General features: G+C 41.3%; 1 protein-coding gene across 1 annotated transcript in view; it reads right to left on the bottom strand.

The window, feature by feature from the left end:
- Window positions 1–9,661: 9,661 nt before the first annotated feature.
- The window catches only part of LOC106571204 (serine/threonine-protein phosphatase 2A 56 kDa regulatory subunit alpha isoform), an 86,409-nt gene continuing 79,264 nt past the window's right edge, over window positions 9,662–16,806 (bottom strand). The window contains exons 5-13 of the mRNA XM_014143986.3: window positions 15,532–15,662; window positions 13,996–14,055; window positions 13,242–13,350; window positions 12,473–12,526; window positions 12,098–12,148; window positions 11,829–11,948; window positions 11,376–11,503; window positions 10,898–10,999; window positions 9,662–10,440 (exon numbers count right to left, since the gene is read on the bottom strand). Of these exons, the coding sequence (XP_013999461.1) occupies window positions 10,185–10,440; window positions 10,898–10,999; window positions 11,376–11,503; window positions 11,829–11,948; window positions 12,098–12,148; window positions 12,473–12,526; window positions 13,242–13,350; window positions 13,996–14,055; window positions 15,532–15,662 (1,011 nt within the window). The 3' untranslated portion in view covers window positions 9,662–10,184. The remainder of the gene's footprint in view (window positions 10,441–10,897; window positions 11,000–11,375; window positions 11,504–11,828; window positions 11,949–12,097; window positions 12,149–12,472; window positions 12,527–13,241; window positions 13,351–13,995; window positions 14,056–15,531; window positions 15,663–16,806) is intronic.

The following is a 16,806-nucleotide window of genomic DNA, read 5'->3' as shown; positions in this document are numbered from 1 at the left end:
GTCGCCTTTAGCATAAAGTGAAATGTCCTACGCTCGCGCCATCAATTATCATGTGTATTCTCTTCTAGTCGCTATCTCTGAAGAGACCAATAATTATGGGATTATGTGGTCAAACTCAGACAGATGTTTTCTCTGAAGCTTGTGGAGTTGCAGCCTGGTCTCATAGTAAATGTAAAACCGGGACCATCAAATTAGTGTGATATACTTAATTAAGGCTGGGGTGGATGGGTGGGCGTATAACGCGAGAGGTTGCGTGTTTGAATCTCATCAGTGACAACTTTAGCATTTTAGCTCATTAGCAACTTTTCACTTACTTTATAGCTACTTTGTAACTACTTAGCATGTTAGATAACCCTTCCCCTAACCTTTACCCTTTTAGCTAAGCCTTCCCCTAACCGTAACCAGCTAGCCACCTAGCTAACATTAGCCACAACAAATTGGAATTCGTAACATATTGTATGTTTTGCTAATTCACAAAATATCATACAAATTGGAATTCGTAACATATCGTATGGAATGGATGATGGACATCTACAAATGAATACATATCATACGAAACGTAACATATCATACTAAATGGAGGTCCCTCGGATTTACATACAGAATAATACAAAATGCTCTGAGAGCAGGTTGCAGCAGACTGACCATATACCTTGGACTGCTCTATATGGTGCCTTTATTCTCTGTGTTGAAACATACAGCTATAGATACACTGTACCTTCTAGCTAAAGACAGACTATTTTGTGTGTGACTCATTTTTTTATTTTTACATTTTATTTCACCTTTACTTAACCAGGTAGGCTAGTTGAGAACAAGTTCTCATTGCGACCTGGCCAAGATAAAGCAAAGCAGTTCGACACATACAACAACACAGAGTTACACATAGAATAAACAAACATCAGTAATACAGTAGAAAAAGTCTATATACAGTGGTAAGGTAAGGGAGGTAAGGCAATAAATAGGCCATGGTGGCGAAGTAATTACAATATAGCAATTAAACACTGGAATGGTAAACCCATTACTCAGGTGCACAGCATGCACTTTATTCAATTATCTTGATATGAAGACTTAAAAACTTTTCCAGTGTATATAAATAATTGCTGTGTGCTTATCAATCATGTTCAGATTCAGACTCTACTTTATTTCACTTTTTGGTAAGAAATGTAATTGATAAACATCCTACCACAATAAATTAGCTCCTTTACCCCTTTATAGTAAGCATTTTTGGGTGTAATTAAGGGTAAATCTGTTTCGGGCGTCGACTAGAGGAGACCAAGGCGCAGCGTGTAGAGTGCTCATCGTATTATATTTTGATGGAAACGAACACTAGACAAAATAACAAAATGACAGCCAACAGTTCAGTCAGGTTTACAAACTAAACAGAAAGCAACTACCCACAAAAACAAAGGGAAAAACAGGCTGCCTAAGTATGGCTTCCAATCAGAGACAGCGATAGACAGCTGCCTCTGATTGGAAACCATACCGGGCCAAAACATAGAAAACAAAACACAGAATGCCCACCCACCTATCACACCCTGACCTAACTAAACAGAGAAAACACAGCTTTCCTAGGTCAGAGCGTGACAAAATCTGGAGTTGTGACATCAATTTTTGGACATACAGCGCTTTCAGAAGGTATTCACACATTTAATTGTAATGTTTTGTCAATGATCTAGACAAATTCTAACATTTGTAAAATCAAAATAAAAGAGCTTTAATTGTCTGCTTATATGTCCCCTTTATTTATCCTATGGTTCTGACTTGGTGTGCAAGGAGAATACTGTAAGAACGACCCAATTTCTGAATTCTGTTGCTGTACATTTCAGAAGTGCTGAACAAATAGTTATATTTACTATGTCCGTCCTAGCTCGGTCATTAATGTCTTAATTGAAATTACGGATTGCCTCATATCCGCTTGTCGTCCCTTTATGCCATCGTTTGTACATCTCAATTGTCAGTAGAAAACATATTTGTTTAAGGAAGTCAGCCATATCAGCTACAGTTGAAATCGGAAGTATACATACACCATAGCCAAATACATTTAAACTCAGTTTTTCCCAATTCCTGACATTTAATCCTAGTTAGAATTCCCTGTTTTTGGTCAGTTAGGATCACCACTTTATTTTAAGAATGTGAAATGCCAGAATAATAGTAGAGAGAATTATTTATTTCAGCTTTTATTTATTTCATCACATTCCCATTGGGTCAGAAGTTTACATACACTCAATTAGTATTTGGTAGCATTGCCTTTAAATTGTTTAACTTGGGTCAAACGTTTTGGGTAGCCTTCCACAAGCTTCCCACAATAAGTTGGGTGAATTTTGGCCCATTCCTCCTGACAGAGCTGGTGTAACTGAGTCTGGTTGGTAGGCCTCCTTGCTCCCACATGCTTTTTTTCAGTTCTGCCCACAACTTTTCTATAGGATTGAGGTCAGGGCTTTGTGATGGCCACTCCAATACCTTGACTTTGTTGTCCTTAAGCCATTTTGCCACAACTTTAGAAGTATGCTTGGGGTCATTGTCCATTTGGAAGACCAAGCTATAACTTCCTGACTGATGTCTTGAGATGTTGCTTCAATATATCCACATCATTTTCCTACCTCATGATGCCATCTATTTTGTGAAGTGCACCAGTCCCTCCTGCAGCAAAGCACCCCCACAACATGATGCTGCCACCCCCTTACTTCACGGTTGGGATGGTGTTCTTCGGCTTGCAAGCCTCCCCCTTTTTCCTCCAAACATAAAAATGGCCATTATGGCCAAACAGTTCTATTTTAGTTTCATCAGACCAGAGGACATTTCTCCAAAAAGTACCATATTTGTCCCCATGTGCAGTTGCAAACCGTAGTCTGGCTTTTTTATGGCGGTTTTGAAGCAGTGGCTTATTCCTTGTTGAGCGGCATTTCAAGTTATGTCGATATAGGACTCGTTTTACTGTGGATATAGATACTTTTGTGACCTGCTTCCTCCAGCATCTTCATAAGGTCCTTTGCTGTTGTTCTGAGATTGATTTACACTTTTCGCACCAAAGTACGTTCATATCTAGGGGACAGAACGCGTCTCCTTCCTGAGCGGTATGACGGCTGCGTGGTCCCATGGTGTTTTACTTGCGTACTATTGTTTGTACAGATGAACGCGGTACCTTCAGGCATTTGGAAATTGCTCCCAAGGATGAACCAGACTTGTGGAGGTCTGCAAAAAAAAATTTGTGGAGGTCTTGGCTGATTTCTTTAGATTTTTCCATGATGTCAAGCAAAGAGGCACTGCGTTTGAAGGTAGGCCTTGAAATACATCCACAGGCTATCAGAAGCTTCTAAAGCCATGACATCATTTTCTGGAATTTTCCAAGCTGTTTAAAAGCACAGTCAACTTAGTGTATGTAAACTTCTGACCCACTGGAATTGTGATACAGTGAATTATAAGTGAAATAATCTGTCTGTAAACAATTGTTGGAAAAAGTACTTGTGTCATGCACAAAATAGATGTCGTAACCGACTTGCCAAAACTGTAATTTGTTAACAAGAAATTTGTGGAGTGGTTGAAAAACGACCTAAGTGTATGTAGACTTCCGACTTCAACTGTATGTTTTTTAAAAGTCAGTAAATGAGGTTGAATGAACTGTTTTGCTGCCAGACAAGGTGCTGTTGATAGCCAGGTGTAGCAGTGGTAAGGATTCACTTCACAAGTCTGTAAGCGCTTTCCACACCTGGATTGTGCAACATTTGCCCACTATTCTTTTCAAAATTCTTCAAGCTCTGTCAAATTGGTTGTTGATCATTGCTAGAAAACCCTTTTCAGGTTTTACCATATATTTTCAGCAGATTTAAGTCAAAACTGAAACTTGGCCACTTACTGTAGGAACATTCACTGTCTTCTTGGTAAGCAACTCCAGTGTATTGTCCTGCTGAAAGGTGAATTTATCTCCCAGTGTCTGGTGGGTAGCAGGCAGAACCAGGTTTTCCTCTTGGATTTTGCCTGTGCTTAGCTCCATTCGTTTTTTTTTATCCTGAAAAAAACCCTCAAGTCCTTAATGATTACAAGCATACCCATAACATGATGAAGCCACTACTATGCTTGAAAATATGGAAAGTGGTACTCAGTAATGGATTGTATTGCATTTGCTTTGTGTTCAGGACAAAAAGTAAATTTCTTTGTCACATTTTTGGCAGTATTATTTTAGTGCCTTGTTGAAAACAGGATGCATGTTTTGGAATATTTTATTCTGTACAGGCTTCCTTCTTTTCACTCTGTCAATAAGGTTGGTATTGTGGAGTAACTACAATGTTGTTGATCCATCCTCAGTTTTCTCCTATCACAGCCATTCAACTCTGTAAATGTTTTAAAGTCGCCATTGGCCTCAGTGAAATCCCTGAGTGGTTTCCTTCCTCTCCGGCAACTGAGTTAGGAAGGACGCTTGTATCTTTGTAGTGACTAGGTTTATTGATACATCATCCAGAGTGTAATTGTTAACTTTACCATGCTCAAAGGGATATTCAATGTCTGTTTTTTGTTTAACCCACCTACCAATAGGTGCCCTTCTTTGTAAGGCTTTGGAAAACCTCCTTGGTCTTTGTGGTTAAATCTGTGTTTAAAATTCACTGATCGACTGAGGGACCTTACAGTTAATTGAATGTGTGGGGTACAAAGATGAGGTAGTCATCATAAAATCATGTTAAAACTATTATGAGACTCGCTTAGATAATTAATTTGATGATACAGCAGTAGCAATACAAGGATATAACATCTATAGAAAAGACAGAAATGCCATATCCCTGTAATGCCTAGAGAATATCTTATGTCAAGTGTTAATGAAGTGTTGTGGTTGTAGGTTCACTTGGCACGTCTTTATTTTAATTTAACCTTTATTTAACTAGGCAAGTCAGTTAAGAACAGATTCTTACTTACAATGATGGCCTAGGAACAGTGGGTTAACTTCCTTGTTCAGAACAACATATTTTTACCTTGTCAGCTCAGGGATTCAATCTAGCAACCTTTCGGTTACTGGCCCAACGCTCTAACCACTAGGCTACCTGCTCTAACCTGCCGCCCCGAGATCTTAAGACTTTTGCGATGTTGCTATAGGCCACTAACTGTGAACAGTCAGTATCTACATAATATGTGTGAAATGCTTGATAATGTATGTGATGTAAACAGATAGGTCTACTTTCTTGGGGACCTGAATATTGTCTGGGGACCTGAATATACGCCTTCCCTGTGGCTCAGTTGGTAGAGCATGGTGTGTGCAACGCCAGCATGGTGTGTGCAACGCCAGGGTTGTGGGTTCGATTCCCACGGGGGGCCAGTACAAAAAAAATAAAAAAATAAATGCATGAAATGAAAATGAAATGTATGCATTCACTACTGTAAGTCGCTCTGGATAAGAGCGTCTGCTAAATGACAAAAATGTAAAAATGTCTGGTTTTCATCAAGCTGTCTGCTCAAGAGGAAGCTTTTCACTGTAACCAGTGTATGTAATCTGGTTCAGGTTATTAATCAAACTACCAGGGTGTTTACAAATACTACAGGAACAAGATCATCCACATGTATCAATCACATTTTTACTAATACTACTAATACTTTGTTCTAAAGTTGTATCCGTACCCATTGATCACAATATAGTGGCTATATCCAGGAAAGCGAAAGTTCCAACAGCTGGGGCTAAAATAGTGTATAAAAGATCCTACAAAAGATTTTGCTGTGACTCTTTTGTTGGTCTGACGTGATTACAGTTTTTCCCAATTGTTAAAGACAAGTTTTCTGAAACTACATCTCAGTTACTCAAAACTCTAAACACAAAACAGCCAATTTCCCCAAACCCCACAGACATCTTGCAAAATGAAACACAGCAATGCAAATCATGTACTCCCTGCTCAAAATGAAACTCTGCATACAAATGAGACAGACACACACATCAAATGAATCTAACTTAGTGACAACCAAGATCACACTGATGACATATTCAAAACACTACTATCAGAACCTATTTCAGTGTAAAGACTAAGATGTTGTTGTTATATTGTATATTCTTTGTGTGTACTAAAAAAAGAAAGGAACACAAATGCAAACATTTTAGTTTTATATTTTAACATGACTCAATACATTTCAGGTTTTCATTTTTTATTGAATTTTTGTAAAACATAATTCCACTTTGACATTATGGGATATTGTGTGTAGGCCAGTGACAAAAAAAATCTACATTTAATTAATTTCAATTCAAGCTGTAACACAAAAAAATATGGACAAAATGAAGGGGTGTGAATACTTTTTGAAGGCACTGTATAAAATGTATGTTATTGAGCTAACATGCGCTAATGTGATTAGCATGACGTTGTAAGTAACAAGAACATTTCCCAGGACATATATGGGCAGAAAGCTTAAATTCTTGTTAATCTAACTGCACTGTCCAATTTACAGTAGCTATTAGAGTGAAAGAACACCATGTTATTGTTTGAGGAGAGTGCACAGTTATGTACTTAAATGTACCAATAAACCAATTAGGCACATTTCGATAGACTTGATAGAACATTTTGAACAGTAATGCAATGGTTTATTAGATTAGTCTAAAATGTTGCACGTACACTGCTGCTATGTAGTGGCCAAAATCTAAATTGCGCCTAGACTCCTAAGTCATATAATGGCCTTTCTCTTGCATTTCAAAGATGGAACAACAAAAAAATATAGAAAACACATGTCTTTTCTTTGTATTATCTTTTACCAGATCTAATGTGTTATATTCTCCTACATTAAAGTAACATTTCCACAAACATCAAAGTGTTTCCTTTCAAATGGTATCAAGAATAAGCATATCCTTGCTTCAGGTCCTGAGCTACAGGCAGTTAGATTTAGGTGCGTCATTTTAGCTGAAAATTGAAAAAAAGGGTTAAATCCTTAAGAGCTTAGTTCAAGTGTTGCCTCCCATCAGAACCCAAAATATAAGCTTATTCAACTCCAATGTTTGTAAATAAAGCACAGTATAGCCTCAAAACATCCATAAAACTATAATTTTGATGGTCAGTCCTTGCATCCATAGCTCTGTCTATGAATTTGAGAGTGGTAACATTTCTTCAGCCGCAACCTGCTCCTTAATTACTTGTTACTTTTATTGCTTATATATATATTTTTATTCTTTTTTTATTTTTTACTGCATTGTTGGCTAGGGGCTCGTAAGTAAGCATTTCACTGTAAGGTCTACACCTGTATTTGGCACATGTGACTAATAAAATTTGATTTGATATTGATTTGAATCCTCTGCTTTTTACCAAAAAAAAGTGACGGGAGAGTGCTTTGTTATTGTTTCAACTCTGGATTGCCCCTTTAAATCTTCACTCTAAAACAAACAAAAAATTATGAATTGTTATAGATTACATCCCAACCACTGAGGATACTGTTGCCATCAAGACATCCCAGTTTTCAATTTGTAAGGCATATACAGTATACATTTAATGAAATGCCACTTTATACTTTTCTATTTTTTTTTCATAATAATCTTAAATGTAAATGTTGTACCAACAGATTGCACAATTATAGCAAAAATAATGCCCTCAAGCTTCCAGTAAAGAGATACACAACTTCCTCTCAGATTATGTCTGAGCTAAGAGGCTAAGATCTCTTGATTGGTGTTAAACTAAGGTTGCTATAGTATTTTAATAAGAGGGTATACTACATTTAAAAACAAATATTTGCTTGCTGGCCTCAACTTTTCCTAAATAAGACTTGAATGCCCCAATACATAAGTAGCTCTGGATAAGAGCGTCTGCTAAATGACGTAAATGTAATGTAAATGTACATTTCAAAATGTTTTCATTTTAAATGGGGTGGTTATGTAGAAGATCAGTGGGGAAAAATCCAAAGTTAATAGATTTTTAAGCTGAACTTTATGGCAATAAAATGTTAAACCTGTGCTGGGTTTGAATACTTTGAAAAATAATAAAGGGTAAGATTCTATCAGATCCGCACATAGAGAATGATAGAGGCCTCTATTGGACAAAAGGCTATGTTAGCATGGGCAGCGCCATTGAGGGCTTCCACCATTTTAATGTAGTCAACTGGGTGAGACTTCCAACTTCATTGGCTGATCCCTCCTGGTGACCCTTTTGGTGTCATTTCCAACCGGGTCATCAGGATGGATCAGCCATTCATCAAGAAAATGGAGTACTTCAAAATGGCTATAGCCTAAATGGTGCTGCCCATGCTGTCACAGAGGCTATAATGCAGTGGTTCCAAATTACGGTCCTCGAGTACCCCCAACAGCACTCCTTTTTGTTATAGCCCCAGACAAACGTGCCTGATTTAACTCATTGAGGGCCTGATGATTAGTTGACTAGTTTAATCAGGTGTGCTGTTCCAGGACTACAGTAAAAAAGTGTATTGTTGGGGGTACTTGAGGCCCGGAGTTGGGAACCACTGCTATAATGAAACAGATAAAGACAATTCCTTTATCTAGCTCTATTCACTGCCATTGGATGCAACGAAACCACCCGACTTTATCTGACAAATCCCATTCCCACTTGAATGTATACTTGTCTATTGTCCACGCCTCAATTAGACTGAAGCAATAAATCCCCCATCCAAATTAACATGAAAACATGCATTAGCCTACACTTTCTATCGCCACTTTGAACTTCTAACGCTGTAGGGATAATATGGAAATGCTATCTGGAATCCTTGGGATGTCCCTACCGCATTGAAGTTGAAATGTACAATGGTTAGGGTATGGATGTCCCAAGGATCCCGGACTGGATAGCACGAACCAATAAGGAAGGGCAGCCACTCACCTATCGGTCAGCTCATACCGGTTATACCTCCAAAACATCTGCTATGTGGATGTCTGCCAATGAGGGTCAACGCTTGATCTGATTGAATCAAGGCCTATATTTAACTTTTGATAGATAGGTTTTCAAATAAGCATACTACATTTCCCACAGAAGATTAACATTAAATTCTGGCGCCATCTGGTGACAACGTGTCGCTTCTACTCAATACGAAAGAAAGAGCCATAGTCCTGTGGTTTTAGAGTAGAAACATATGGTAGACTTTATTTTTTATTTAAAACCTAGATAAGGTCAGTTATTACAAAACAGGTTCCCCACACAGTTGCATGTCACAGAGATTGGAATGGTACACTCTGACAGAAAAGGCATCAGAAAAGACTGGACCTACAATAGAGAACAGACACGTTAAAGCAAACACCCCTGACCCCCATACGCACACACTTCATCCAGCCACGTTTAAATCTGCAGAAACCACACTATCGGCAATCTGCCACCATCTGGCTTCAAAAATCCACATCTCTGCCTTTAACAATACTCTGGAAAAAAATATATGGCTCATTTCATTACCTTTTTCTACATCGGCATTATCTATTAATCAATTTTCTATTCAGACTGGAAAAATATGTTGTACTTACTTAAATCTGTGCCCATTTCATCGTTCGTTTCTCTAAACTAAACTCATTTCAAATACTTACTGTAAATAGGTTGTATGGCTGCAGGTCTTGAATGTGCTATAATAACGGCTATAACATTAAGCTTCATGTATTCAGATACATATATCAAACACCCGAAACACAAGACCTCATGATAGTGACATTCACTCAGGTCTCCTATGTAGAGACTAACACAGTCCTTTCTCCATAGCCCCCCACCCACCCACCCACCCACCCTCCAAAGCTCGCCCCCGACCCCCTCTTCCTTACAGTTTGCACCCCTCTGTTGGCAGCAGTGATGAAAGCACATACAAAATAGACAAATCTTAAAATAGCCATTTAGCTTCTCGAAGTGCAGCACAATCAGAAAGGTTATTTTCAAGTCATTTTCTCCCCCTCCTATATTTTCATACATTGAATATCACCCCCCCCCCCCAAAAAAAACTTTTCTCAGTTAAGAAACTAAATGTGAAAGGATAAATTCTTTGATCAGACAAAAAAAGCTTACCAATATACTGTGGTCACACTGTAACATCCCAAAATAGTCTTAAGTTGAAATATACGTTTTCTGCCAATGGAGAATTTCTGGCATTTGAAGTAGTTTTACTGTATATAGATTTAACATACTGATGAGGTTTATCTCTCTTTTTTTTTGTGTGGCTATTTTCTCAAGCTCCTCCTCCCCGTCACCCCCAAGCCCCTCCCTGACAGTTCTCAGACGGCCTGGAAACCGTTACAGAGTACAAAATGGAGTCCTGTGTCATTTGGCACTTTTGACGCCCTTGACATTCTCTGCGGTATCCATGGCGACGACAGGGTCTTCATGGTCCGTTGCGATGACAGCGGTGCCCTTCTCCTGGTTTCCTTGGTGATTGTTGTTGTTGCTGTTGTTGTTGTTCTGGGCAGCGTTCTGGAGCCCGTGGCTGTTGTTCTGCACCAGAGCCGCTGCGTCACTCAGCTTCAGCTCATCCAGCTTCTTCCACAGCTCCTCCCTCTCCTGCTCCTTCTTCTTCTCCCTGGAGAGACACAAGCACGTTACGGGCGCACGGACACCACACACGCACGGACACACGTCACGCACAGACACACGTCACGCACAGACACACGTCACGCACAGACACACGTCACGCACAGACACACGTCACGCACAGACACACGTCACGCACAGACACACGTCACGCACAGACACACGTCACGCACAGACACACGTCACGCACAGACACACGTCACGCACAGACACACGTCACGCACAGACACACGTCACGCACAGACACACACAAGACGCTGTAAGACCTGACTGTCCTTGAAAAAGGGTAACTAACAGAGGTTAGGTAATCCAGTGTGTTGTGCCATGCAGCTTTGTTTCCCCGCTTCAGAAATTATACCTGACTAGTTATTGTAATAGTTTGTGAACACTGTTTGTTTGGACTGAAGAACAAGAATGAATATAAGAGCTGGAGGGAGCTCACTCACCGCTGTCTGTCTGATTTGTAGGAGGCTGTCAGCTCATCAAATAGTGTGCTGTTCATCTCCATCAGGGTCTTCAGCACGTTGTAGACCAGAGCTACAATCGTCCTGGAAACACACAGGGGACAATGGCATCTGACTTAAATACATCCACAGGATATTTACCGGCTCTCAGTCAATCCTACAGTAGCAATGCTGAGATTAAATAACTGGAAAAACATTACTTTGGTATTTCAGTGACAGGATGTTGGAGGAAACATGACCATTTTGTCATACGTACATAGTTAGTTAGGGATAACATAAGACCCCAACTTCTACGCCAACTATAGGTAAGAGAGTTCAGTACTAAGCATGGCGTTGCTTGTTAATGCTTTACCCTGAGGGGCAAAGAATTTGTTCTTAACTGACTAGCCTAGTTAAATAAAGGTTAAATAAAAAAATTCAACAAAAAAAGGAGTTGAGAACCGGAGAGTGGCATACGTACGGGTTCCAGTGTTCTTTGGAGATTCTGTACAGGCTACCAAACATGATAGGCAGAATCTTGTCGATGTTCTCCTCAATCAGGCTCAGGATGTACTCGTTGTTCCAGAAGTAGAGGGCTCTCTCCGCTACCTGTAGGGATCAACAGGAAATGAGACGGGCTGGCAGTAAATGACAGCAACATGTTACGTATAGGGCAGACATTTTCACAGTTCCACTGCCAGATTGAAAACCCATTTAGAGCAGTGCTGGAAAGAAAATGAACGGGAAAAAAGTACATGTAGCAGTAAATGGAGGAGGAGCAGAAATAGCCTTAATGTACTGTATGAGGAACCACCTGAAACAAACTCAAGAAAATGTCCCAGATCAGGATTCGCTGGAGATGCACTTTTATTGATGCCATTCGCTCCACTAGGAGCTAAAAGTAAGTTGAAGGTCAAGGAAGTCAAGACTGTACCTGGAAGTGGGGGTTGGCCACACATCTGGAGATCTGCTTGAACAGGGGCTCTTGGATCTTCTTGAACTGGGTGGGCTCAATGACATCCAGGATCTCCTCCATTTCCCCCAGGTACATCACCTAGGTCAGGTGGGAAACAACAGACACGTGAGGAAGTCATATGTTCAAGAGAAGCAGGTAAACTGTTCAGAACCACACTTATGGTATACAAGGTACAGCATCTGTTAGAGTGTTCGGTGTCATCTACCAGTGATGACAGACAGACGTACCTCCTTCTGGCTACAGGTTTTGGGCCAAAACTTCAACAGCCCCCGAATCACCTGAGGATTGAACAGATGACACTAAGTTCCAAGGAAATATCTTTAGTTTTTTTTGTCTTTGTCTTTAGTCAACAAACCTACAGCCCTGTACATAGGTCGATAGTGCTGCAGCATTTTACATGCCATTTAGCTAGGTACCTTATGAACTACTCATGATTTTGGACTCAAACTTGTTTGAGAAAGCTAACATTGTTTGTCCCCTACATGAAAGCTGCACACAGATAGATTCCTAGCACACAACAACATTCCTACAGCTCCAAGGGAGAGCAGAACCTAGTGTCCCGACGGTAGAACAACGTGACGAATGTTAGTTGGTTAGAGTACCGGCTCTGTGAGGGTGGGGTCCTTCTCCAGGAACTGGACGACACAGTAGGCCAGCTAAAAGGAAACAGAACAGGTAGTGATATTATTTACTTACTGTTAACAGAAACGTTCACATGTGGTATGTTCTGTACACAATACTATCAGAGCTTTCAAGTTCATTCTACGGCCACTAGATATCACTGTTATCCAAGGCTTTTTTCAGAGCGCAGTTCACTTCAGCTCATGAGCGTTATGCTTAACTAGGCATCTAGGTCATCTACTGTTCACAAAGCCTGACCTGACAGAACAAAATGGGTAGCTAGGCCAATTACCATATCATAATATTGTATGAACTTATACCTAGAATTCCTTTTAAAACCCACATTATGCCAGGTACATTTCTCAGATTTAGATAGCTGCTAAAAAGAGAAGAGTTGTTGTCTCGTGAGAGTGAGTAGTTCAAAATCAACCCCTTTTAAAATGGGTTATTTATTCATCTCGTATTAGGAATTTGGTAATCTCTCGTAGACAGACCACGTAAACATAAATGGTACCGTAGATCTGTCGTGATGCAACGGGCTGCGTGAGATAACGAACAGCATTAGTTCCGGTGCTTTGGACAAATCATGATTTAGCATATTATGAATATTGGAAGTGGAGGGGACATTCAGCACGTAGTTTTCAAAGAGAGGGTGGAGATGTTCATTCCAGTTCCAATCCTAGTTCTACCTCTTCTCTTAACACGTATGGATTCATAACTTAATTGAGCATCAGTTACGCATTTGGTTACCTGTGCGTGGAACAGGGCCAGTCCTTTGGCGGTATGCATGGGGATGAGCACCTTCATCAGGAACTGCTTGTGTTCCGCCTTCAATGGCAGTGCAAAGCCATTGATGATGCTGCAGATAGACAAAAACAACACTTCAATCAATCATTGCCTTAAAAAGCAAGCATTAGCAAACACACATGCATGACACACACACACACACTATGGATGATGCAGCCAACAGACCCCCCCCATATCCAGAATAGCTGAGGACACAGAGAGCAGGGTGGGCGGTCTGAGAAGCAGAGATGACTATTCATAGCTAGAGCCAGAGAGACATTTCACTGCTGGAACAAAAGAACACTTTCTACAAATAAAACTAAACAGGAAGAGCCACTAGCGTCTTTTAGCTCAAAAAGTGGAAAAGGCAGAGGTCAGACTGGGTTTCCCAGAATTCTGTGGGGATGGGGAGCTAACAGCAGAAAAGCCTGTAGCAACACTAAAAGGACCTACTGATGTAGTGGTGAGTATATTAGCTCAAATGGAGATATTCTGGCATACGAGTGTAAATGGTTGCATGTCCTAGTTCCAGCTGTGCCACTGCTGCTAGAGTCAAAGGTGCTTGAAAACATTGATTTATGTTGATGCAAGTTGATGCATGCTTGAACTCCCACCACACCACCTCCCCAGCGTCCCACCACACCACCTCTGGACTCACCTCCCCAGTGTCTCACCACACCACCTCCCCAGTGTCCCACCACACCACCTCTGGACTCACCTCCCCAGTATCTCCAGGAGTTCAGCCACTCCGTTGAAGTGATCAGTCTCGTAGATGAACCTACCAGAACACAAACACACCATCACAATCAAACTACAAATGACTACTCACTGAGTAGCGGAGCATATGGCTCTGATAGGACACAACGGAGCAGAGAGAAGGATAGAGACAGTGCATGAGGATGGCCCACTCTGCTAAAATCGATGTTCAGAGTCGAATCATAGCATGTGTAAAACCTGTGACACCAGTTCTCAGCCACTGACACCAGTTGTGCTGTGGGTCTGACGTAGGCTTGATCATGTCCCATCTATCTACCAGTTGTCCCCAGCTGCTGCTGCCTGAAAGAACCTGGTTGGGAAAGCCTGCCAGGGAAACGATCACAGCAGGACAGTTTCCCCTTCTCAGCCAGGGTATAGACAGAAAGCAGGACAGTTTCCCCTTCTCAACCAGGGTATAGACAGAAAGCTGGACAGTTCCCTTCTCAGCCAGGGTATAGACAGAAAGCTGGACAGTTCCCTTCTCAGCCAGGGTATAGACAGAAAGTTGGACAGTTCCCTTCTCAGCCAGGGTATAGACAGAAAGCTGGACAGTTCCCTTCTCAGCCAGGGTATAGACAGAAAGCTGGACAGTTCCCTTCTCAGCCAGGGCATAGACAGAAAGTTGGACAGTTCCCTTCTCAGCCAGGGCATAGACAGAAAGCTGGACAGTTCCCCTTCTCATCCAGGGCATAGACAGAAAGTTGGACAGTTCCCTTCTCAGCCAGGGCATAGACAGAAAGCTGGACAGTTCTCTTCTCAGCCAGGGCATAGACAGAAAGCTGGACAGTTCCCTTCTCAGCCAGGGCATAGACAGAAAGTTGGACAGTTCCCCTTCTCAGCCAGGGTATAGACAGAAAGCTGGACAGTTCTCTTCTCAGCCAGGGCATAGACAGAAAGCTGGACAGTTCCCTTCTCAGCCAGGGCATAGACAGAAAGCTGGACAGTTCCCTTCTCAGCCAGGGCATAGACAGAAAGCTGGACAGTTCCCTTCTCAGCCAGGGCATAGACAGAAAGCTGGACAGTTCCCTTCTCAGCCAGGGCATAGACAGAAAGCTGGACAGTTCCCTTCTCAGCCAGGGCATAGACAGAAAGTTGGACAGTTCCCCTTCTCAGCCAGGGTATAGACAGAAAGCAGGACAGTTCCCTTCTCAGCCAGGGTATAGACAGAAAGCTGGACAGTTCCCTTCTCAGCCAGGGCATAGACAGAAAGCTGGACAGTTCCCTTCTCAGCCAGGGCATAGACAGAAAGAAGAGGGGAAGTCAACTGACAGGAGTGGGCTCCCAGGCACACAGGGGAGGTTGCGGTATTCATGATCTCGTCCAACGAGAAACGCTACTTTTCTATTCCAGTTGAAAAGTTTTGCTACGGTAAGCCCTAATGAATACGACCATGGACTTTGAACTCAGTTTTATGGATTCCTGTTCTGTGTGTCTTCGAAGGAGGCCCCACTGTTTGCTCCTGTGAACAAGAGAGAGGGGCGCTTCACTATTCACTCACCGCAAGAAGATGTTGTTGATCTGCTTCCTGATGAAAGCCCGCAACCCGAGGAACTTCCCGTAGATCCGATGCAGGACCGTCTTCAGGAAGTCCCTCTCCCGGGGGTCCTCGCTGTCAAACAGTTCCAGGAGCTGCCAAGGTCAAAGAAGAGGGGGGGAAGAGGAAGAGAGAGAGAGCGAGCGAGAGAGCAAAAAGTTATTTCCTAGCTTCCCAGTGTCATTTCAAAGCGTTTCAAACCTAGAATTAAACGTTTTGTTTCTGACTGGGCTGTGTTTCTCTCTATGGTAACAGTGGTGTTTCAACTCGATTCTAATTTACAGGCGTGGTGCAAAGGCACCTAAAGCAAAGCCATACCCAGGCCCTCTTACCAAAATTGTCAATAGATGAGTTACCTGACAACGTTACGAAAGGAAGGCGGATCCTTTTAAATATGCTATTGGACTATAAAGAGATTTTGCTCATTTATCTATATATGTTGCAAATAATGATGATCCACGCTTCTTTAGAAATACATATAATAATTTATCGAGCTTAGAGGCAATACATGACTCAATTATTATGGTGGGAGATTATAATAAGGTTTCAATTACCTCAATGGACCGTAAAGTAAATCACACTACAAACTATCACCCTCACGCGCTTAAGGAAATTATGAATATTATGGATATTGGAACTAGTGGACATTACATATGGAGGCTTAACCTGTTGGGGTTAGGGGGCAGTATTTGCACGGCCGGATAAAAAACGTACCCGATTTAATCTGGTTACTACTCCTGCCCAGTAACTAGAATATGCATATAATTATTGGCTTTGGATAGAAAACACCCTAAAGTGGTCAAATGGTCAGACAGGCCACTTCCTGTAAAGGAATCTCTCAGGTTTTGACCTGCCATATGAGTTCTGTTATACTCATAGACACCATTCAAACAGTTTTAGAAACTTTGGAGTGTTTTCTATCCAAAGCCAATAATTATATGCATATTCTAGTTACTGGGCAGGAGTAGTAACCAGATTAAATCGGGTACGTTGTTTATCCAGCCGTGAAAATACTGCCCCCTAGCCATAACAGGTTAACTTAAGGGGGCTGAATAAATTTGCACGGCCAATTTCTCAGTTTTTTATTTGTTAAAAAAGTTTGAAATATCCAATAAATTTCGTTCCACTTCATAATTGTGTCCCACTTGTTGATTCTTCACAAAAAATTACAGTTTTATATCTTTATGTTTGAAGCCTGAAATGTGGCAAAAGGTCGAAAAGTTCAAGGGGGCCGAATAC

The sequence above is a fragment of the Salmo salar genome, chromosome 15 (assembly GCF_965601325.2).
Source record: "Salmo salar chromosome 15, fSalSal1, whole genome shotgun sequence".
Lineage (NCBI taxonomy): Eukaryota > Metazoa > Chordata > Actinopteri > Salmoniformes > Salmonidae > Salmo > Salmo salar.
The sequence above is the reverse complement of the archived record's forward strand: the minus strand, read 5'-3'. Positions and strand labels throughout refer to the sequence as shown.